Genomic DNA, 6850 nt, shown 5'->3' with positions numbered 1-6850 from the left:
GCGTGGCCAGACCTTAAAGGTCCAAGAGCTTAGTAGGCCGGGAGGAGGCGGTGGCTGCTCCGGGAACCCCAGTGGAAAGTGATGCCTCAAAGGCCCATGTAGCTGTCTTTCAAACCTCGCTAATGTCCAGACTCAAGTTCCAGGTCTATGGAGCCCACCAGAAACTGTCCACTGTTCGGAGGCGCCTTCTCCGCCATCCTCCCCCCTGGGGCCATTGATGTGAGGTGAGAAAGCCCAGGCGTCCCGGAGGCCGGTCGGGTGGGTTGCGGGAAGAAGCCAGAGACATCTAGAGTGTCCCTGCCCCTCTTCCAGCGACCTCCGACCGGTCCCGGACAACCAAGAAGTTTTCTGCCATCCCGTGACCGACCAGAGTCTGATCGTGGAACTTCTGGAGCTGCAGGCCCACGTGCGGGGCGAAGCGGCTGCGCGGTGAGAAAGTTAGCCAATGGGAGGCCAGGAGCCGAGGGAGTGGGCGGGGCCCGGGGCTGGACGGTTATTCGGGGCGGAAAACTCCGAGGGCGATCGGGGACTGGCCAGAGGGGAGTGAGGCTCGAGGCAGGGGATGGGTTATTCCCAGAGGTGCCCCTTCCTACCCCTGTCCCCCCCCACTCCAGGTACCATTTTGAGGACGTTGGCGGGGTGCAGGGGGCCAGGGCTGTGCACGTGTTATCCGTGAAGCCTCTCTGTTTGGAGAACTTATCCCTGAGGGGCTGTTGTCAAGATGCCTGGTTCCTTTCTGGCAAGCAGCAGGTAGCTAAAGAAAACCAGCAGGTGAGGGCCACGGGGAAGGGGATGCCCTGAAGCGGGGGAGGGGTAGCTCCAGGTACCATCCTGGTAAGCGTCCTGATTCTGACCCCTTTAGGTAGCAAAGGATGTCACGCTATATCAGGCCTTGCTTCGGCTGCCCCAGTACCAGACTGATCTGTTGCTCACCTTCAATCAGCCCCCGTAAGGACAAAGGAAAGGGTGGGAAGTTCGCAATTGGATCCTTACCCCACCCCCAACCCCCGACAATTAGGGGGTTGACTGGCTGGTAGACTCCTTCATGGAAGCAGAAATGGGCTTGAGGGTCAGGGATTCCTGGGCTTCTGGGGAATCGGAAGTGTAATCTTGTAAACCTCAAGCTGGACCATTTTCTTTCTCCCTCTATTCCCCCCACCCCCACCCCCAAGCTCTAACAGCAGGTCTCTTGGCCCTGAAAATCTGTCATGTCCACCTTGGAGCCTGGGTAACTTTGAACAACTGGTGACTAGTTTGACTCTTCATGATCCCAACATCTTTGGTCCCCAGTGAAGATTCAACATACTGCTGCTGAGGACTCAGGGGTCTGGTTCCGAGACAGGGAGTTCCTTTCTACTTCTTCCCTGGGCACAAACATGAGACACCTCCTCTGCAGAAATAAACTTGCTTTATAAACAACACAGTTTCTGTGGCTTTGAATTTAAGAGGACACCTGGGTCTCCCCCTGGTCTTCGAAGGGGGACTTTAAAGCTCTGCACAGGAGCAGGAGGGACCCAAGAATGGCAGTAGAAATATACTTTGGGGTGTCTGATTCAACCCTGAGATGGGTGTGAAGTATACAGGGGGACTTGGGAAATTTAAAGCAATATCCAAGGGAAGGACATAAATTACTGCTCAGAGTGATTCAATGATTCAACCCTAAGAGAACAGAGAAAGATTGGTCATAGCTGTCCCCCTTAGGTGGATGAGAAGTCACCGGGTCAGTAAATCATCACTGAGATAGTAAGTAGTGGAGTGTTGGTTTGGAGTACAGGACACTGACTCATTTAGTGTATGTGTTGTAGAAGACACGCAGCTGGTCCCAGAAGAAGAGGGAGAGGATAGTGTGGGGGCCAAGGCGGAAATAGGAAGCACCTATACCCTTGTACATGCCAAAAAGTCCCTCTTTCTGAGCTGTCTGCAGCAGAGCATCGAAGATCCCCCGGTACATGAGGCCCTGGAGCATGTCAGAGAGGGAGGGAGAGCACAGGAGGAGCATGTCAGAGCCCCCAGGATCAGACACCTTTGCAGGCAGCGTTTGTTCGAGGCTCTGCTTCTCCACCCCACCCCCCCCCCACCCCGGTGTTCCTTGGCAGCCTGAACCCTACAGTACTCCCTTACCTTGCCATGAGTATCCGTGGGTTGGTTATAGAGCCTCGTGCTGGCCACATCAAAGGGTGTCATGGCCATGACTACTGCGATGCCACTCACCATGGCAGCCGCCAGAGCCACCTTCCAGCTCTGGGGAGGAAAGATCTATAAGAAAGAGAAAGAATTTTATCAACCACACAGATACTCAACCTCGGGGGAGGACAGGCCCTGCCCTGGAAACACAGTTTCTGGGAGCTTCCATACCACCCGAGCTGCCGCAGCGACCACGGATCAGATGCACCACAGCGTGGTGACTCTGAAGGAGGAGTGTCAGAGGGCTTAGGTACCCCTTCTGGTAGGAGATGATGACCACAGCAAGCCCTCCTGCTGCTCCCTCACTTTTGAACCTTGGCCCCATCCATCCCATCCAGGGCCCACCTCCTTCTTCCACCCTTGTTCCCCGTCCAGGGGTGGTCCCACCCCTTCCCTGGCAGTACCTCCCACTGGCTCAAGAGATCCTTGGTGGATGAGAAGGTGCACAGCTGGGTAGAAGATCCGATGACAACTCTGGGCAGGCCTCCCACGGCCCCACGCCACAACCCCACCAGACCATGTTTCTGGCCAATCTTGGTTAGTGCCTGAAACATGCCCTGGTGGGGGCGGGGGAAAGACCATGGGGTTGGGGTTCAGTCATCCCACCATCAGGGACTGCCTCCTGATAACACTTTCAAGGATCATGTACCCATTGCCCAGTGTCGGCTTAGAGCCAGAATAGGGGCCCGCAGGTGTCTACTGACATTTGCCAACTCAAGAGTTCAGGCTGGCGGTACGGAAGTGAGGACATGAGCGGGTCAAGAGACTGGTGCTGGAGAAACAGGTGTGGGAGATTTGAGGAAAGAGGGCACGGGAGGGTCAGGATGGGTTCCAGGGGCTGACAAGTGGGGCCTGATGGGGCTGGGCAGAGCAGTGACGGAAGCTGGAGCAGAAAGCGGGGAGAAAGTGGGGGGAGGTGGCTGGGTACTCCAGTGGCTTCGGGAACCCTCACCTGATGCTTATACTGGTGCCCTACAGCGATTTCAGAGGCTGCCTGTGCCTGGAGGTGTGTCTTCACCTGAGGACAAGAGAGCATCACAGCCTGTGCTCCAGTGGTCACCTTCCCACTGTGGAGAGCAAAGCACCCAAACCCCTCACACCTCCTCTAGGGGGTTAAGCAACAACGAATATGTTCTTTTTAATCTGATAATTACTGTTGTTCCCACTTAACAAATTGGTCACGAGAGTCTGTGTCCCTTGGCTGCAGTCCCAGAGGACAGACCTCCGAGCACCACAAGATACCCCGCCTCCCCACACCCTGCTTCCCTTGGGGCTGGGGGTTGGGGCATGGAGGTTGGAGAATGGCAATATTTCTTAAGATTTCATATTAGGCAAGATCTGGGTGTCTAGCCTCTTGTGCCAGCTCCCATTCCAGACCAGGTCTCCAACTGCCAGCTCCACCAGCCTCCCTTGTCAGAGTACCCAAAATGTGTTCTTTGGCTCCCAGGACCCAAGGGGGTGTGAATTCAGTTGACTTTGAAGATGCCTTTGTCTTCAAATCTCATCCATTATGAATGAGACCAAGTTGGCTCTCCTAGAGACCATCTCCTTCTCTTAGCTGCACTAAGCCTGGCCTAGCCCCAACAATAAACGGCTGTGTGACCTTGAGCAGGGTACCTACCATCTCTGGGTCTCAGGATCCCAACCCTTCACCTATATTTGATAACTCAAAGGAGTAAACTGTGAGGTTGCAATTCTGTGATGCCCAGGATCTGCCTGATCCTACACTCACTAATCCATATCACGCAGATTCCTCATCCTGCCTACACAAAGTCAACCTCAGTGTTAGGCAATAATAAGACAATAAAAGCTACAGGATCACTGGTCATGGTGGCTCATGTCTGTGTTCAAAGCACTTCAGTGGCAGAGGCAAGGAGGATCAAGAGGCCAGCTTGGGTTCTTAGTGAGTTTCAGACCAGCCTAGACCATGGAGCCAGACCCTGTATCCAAAAATAAATAAAAAGAAAGAAATTTTGTCAAATGCTTCACATGTCCATTTCATTTGTATCCTTGAATCCTCCTGACAACCACACAAAAGTGTATAATTATCCCTGTTTTATAGATGTGGTAACAATGAACAGTTTTCAAAGCCAGGATCTGGGTTCCAGAAAGTCTGATTCCAAAGCTCAGCTGTAGACAGAAGGGATGCACACCTGTTACCTGGAGCACTGAAACCTAGGTTGGACTTTTTGAAGCCAGGCTGTGCTACAGAAGAAATCTGACACTACTATAGAGGACGACCCTGCCTCAACAAACAAACGATACCCTCCCTATCCCCTCACTCCCCCACCCCGCTCAAAGAAATCTCTAGGAGCAAAATCTGTAATCTTCCTCAGCACATTGCGGTCAGTTGGGTGGGTGTGTACAAGGCAGATCCAAGGCCTTGAAGCTTGCCAGCACTTTCCTGTATCTTTTCCTGTGTACAGGGAGACAGCACCCTGTCACCAATGCCCTTATGAAGGGCAGGCTCCCACCCTACACCAAGAGTCTTTCTTGAAGGCCCCAGACAAGACCCCCTTCTTACCATGTAGATCGGGCTTCCCAGATAGGCTCCCATGACCCCAGCTAGGGCCCCAGCTGCAGCACTGCGGACAGGACTGAGGACACCTTCATTAGTGTGCAGGTATCCCCCAGCCTCCGCCAGCCCGTAGGTGCCCAGTCGGATGCCATTCATCAGGAACTGGTACAAGAGCGCAGGGGCCAGGCCCTTCTGCAAGGCAGCCAGGCCATCCACCTTGCCAATGGTGAAGAAGGCATGGAAGACATTTCGGTAGTGGCGCTGGTAGGTTCCTGGGGCCTTCAGTTCTCCTTGTAATTGCATTCTGGTCTTTACAACCTCCAGGGGATTGGTGAACACACAGGCCCCGCAGGCTGCCAGACCACTCAACAAGAAGTCCATGGTAGGGGTAGCAGTGGCCTTGGAAAGCAGGGATGGATATCAGGGCAACACCTGGCTCTGCAGTCCAGGCTGCAACAGGTAGAAATTTAGAGAGCTAAAGTGTCAGGGTCAAACGTCAAGAAGTAAATAAGGTTAGAGGGAATTTGGGGGTCAGAGGGTGGCAAAGAGGAGTGTAAAGAGAGTCTGGCGAGAAGGCCCTGTCGACCAAGGGATCTGAGGTCAAGGAGGAGCAGAAGTTAGAAGGTGGCAGATGGCAAGGATGACATGCTAGGGGGACCAGGGAGTATATTAGGAAAAGGCGGAGTTGGGAAATGGTAGCTGGAGAAGCAGGAAACAGAAAAAGCAAACAAGAAGAAAAGGATCAGAGGGAAGAGCCGGAGGGGGCGTGGCGACAAGCAAGAGGAGGGTCGCCTAGGAAGTTCCGATTCTGGCTAAGCTTGAGCGTGGCAAGGTAGCTACGGAGCTGCAGCACCTTTTACCCGGGGTAGCTCGCGGAGGCCGGGCCGCCTCTCTACAGTCGGTGGAACGCAGCGCCAATGGGGACTCTCCCAGAGCCGCAGCCGAGCGCCTCCGCCAATGAGCGCCGAGCCGGCTCGGCGGCCAATGGGAGGTGCTCTCGGCGGCCCGGCCCTCGGCCTCGGACCCAGCCGGTTGGGTTAACTCTCGTCGCCCCGGCTCCCAGGCCCGCTCCTGGTCTGCTCTGGGTGCCCGAGGCGCGGAGGTTTTATCACTGTCCGGGAGTTGGGGTGGGCCGTGGGTTCCCGAGCGGATGCGGAGGCTGAGAGCAGAGGGTTGGGGCAGCTCCTCCTGCGGATGGCGAGCTCCCTGCGGTCGTCCTCTAGCCCAGGTCATCTGGGTTTGGGGTTGCCTGACCGCAGCCACGCCCAGCGCTGTTCCGATGCCAGGACAGCCTGAAAACAGCGGTCCCGCCCTCCGGGGAGACGGGACACACCTGCTGGACAGCACCCATCCCCTACGGCCGAATAAAATGTTTGTAGTGTCTAGTACTAGGGTGTGGCTAGCTGCCGGGAGCCGAGGGAGAGAGACTTGAAGGCCCGCCAGGGAACGAAGCTTGATCTTATTAAGCTCTTGATCCTCACGGTGACCTAGAGGAAGCCGGGCAGGTCAAGACAAGGATTTCCATCCCCTCTCCAGTGAGGCGTAGATTACAGAGAGCAAACTTGTCTCTTGTCCTTGCTTCATGCGTGTGGTTAATCATGAAAGAACCCGCGGGAAAGAAACTGGAAAAGAAGGGAGAGAGACGGCTTGGAGAAAGAAGGCAGGGGCTGAGGGATGCCATCTGGGTGGCGGGAAGAAGCAGAGGGGCTCACCTGAGTAACACTCAGCTCCCCTATTTACCGCGGAGCTCCGATCGGTGTCTTCCTACTATCTGATTGACGGTGGTAAAGTTACTTATCTTCTCAGAAACCCCTTGTAAAATGAGAGCGGTATCTGTGAGACACACTCCAAAGGAAGTGTTGGGCTTGTGTTCAGTTAAATTTACTGGAAAGTCGGGAGTTGACAGAATTCTTCTCACTTCCTGGAGGTCCCTGCCCTCTCTTCCGTGGTGTCCAGTCAGGATGCCCCGGAGCATCTTCTGATGGCTTTCCCAATTTGTTCATGTTCAGCCTCACCCTGCTTTGTTCCTCAAACGTACACCTATTGTTCAGCAGTTGTTAATTTCCCTACTGCCCTAGTCTGGAAGTCCCTAGGAGCCCTGGGGGGCCAGATCTGAGTCATAATTTGCTGTTTGTGAGACAACCTTGC

The 6850-nt window shown here is 54.7% G+C and overlaps 2 protein-coding genes across 3 annotated transcripts; one reads left to right on the top strand and one right to left on the bottom strand.

Moving 5' to 3' along the window:
* Rangrf (RAN guanine nucleotide release factor) lies at nt 1-1421 on the top strand. The gene is made up of 5 exons (XM_036198123.1): nt 1-224; nt 313-429; nt 615-771; nt 863-948; nt 1173-1421. The coding sequence occupies exons 1-5, from the start codon at nt 148-150 to the stop codon at nt 1291-1293; spliced, it is 558 nt and encodes a 185-aa protein (XP_036054016.1). The 5' UTR covers nt 1-147; the 3' UTR covers nt 1294-1421.
* Slc25a35 (solute carrier family 25 member 35) lies at nt 1296-5619 on the bottom strand. Of its 2 annotated transcripts, XM_036198121.1 has the most exons (5): nt 4709-5619; nt 3137-3202; nt 2589-2741; nt 2122-2256; nt 1296-1957 (listed from the first exon to the last, which is right to left on the bottom strand). In XM_036198121.1, exons 1-5 carry the CDS (start codon nt 5081-5083, stop codon nt 1784-1786), a joined length of 903 nt encoding a protein of 300 aa, XP_036054014.1. In that variant the 5' UTR covers nt 5084-5619; the 3' UTR covers nt 1296-1783. The 2 variants fall into 2 exon arrangements, with proteins under 2 accessions (XP_036054014.1, XP_036054015.1); XM_036198122.1 differs by lacking the exon at nt 2589-2741.
* Nucleotides 5620-6850: the final 1231 nt, after the last annotated feature.

The sequence above is a fragment of the Onychomys torridus genome, chromosome 8 (assembly GCF_903995425.1).
Source record: "Onychomys torridus chromosome 8, mOncTor1.1, whole genome shotgun sequence".
NCBI lineage: Eukaryota > Metazoa > Chordata > Mammalia > Rodentia > Cricetidae > Onychomys > Onychomys torridus.
The sequence above is the reverse complement of the archived record's forward strand: the minus strand, read 5'-3'. Positions and strand labels throughout refer to the sequence as shown.

Coding starts and splice junctions, on each gene's coding strand:
- Slc25a35 (XM_036198121.1), bottom strand. CDS start 5,083: ATGGACTTCTTGTTGAGTGGTCTGGCAGCCTGCGGGGCCTGTGTGTTC. Junction 2,742..3,136: donor GGCACCAGTATAAGCATCAG/GTGAGGGTTCCC, acceptor CGCCCCCACCAG/GGCATGTTTCAGGCACTAAC. Junction 1,958..2,121: donor CCACGGATACTCATGGCAAG/GTAAGGGAGTAC, acceptor GACATGCTCCAG/GGCCTCATGTACCGGGGGAT.
- Rangrf (XM_036198123.1), top strand. CDS start 148: ATGGAGCCCACCAGAAACTGTCCACTGTTCGGAGGCGCCTTCTCCGCC. Junction 225..312: donor CCTGGGGCCATTGATGTGAG/GTGAGAAAGCCC, acceptor CCCCTCTTCCAG/CGACCTCCGACCGGTCCCGG. Junction 430..614: donor CGGGGCGAAGCGGCTGCGCG/GTGAGAAAGTTA, acceptor CCCCCACTCCAG/GTACCATTTTGAGGACGTTG.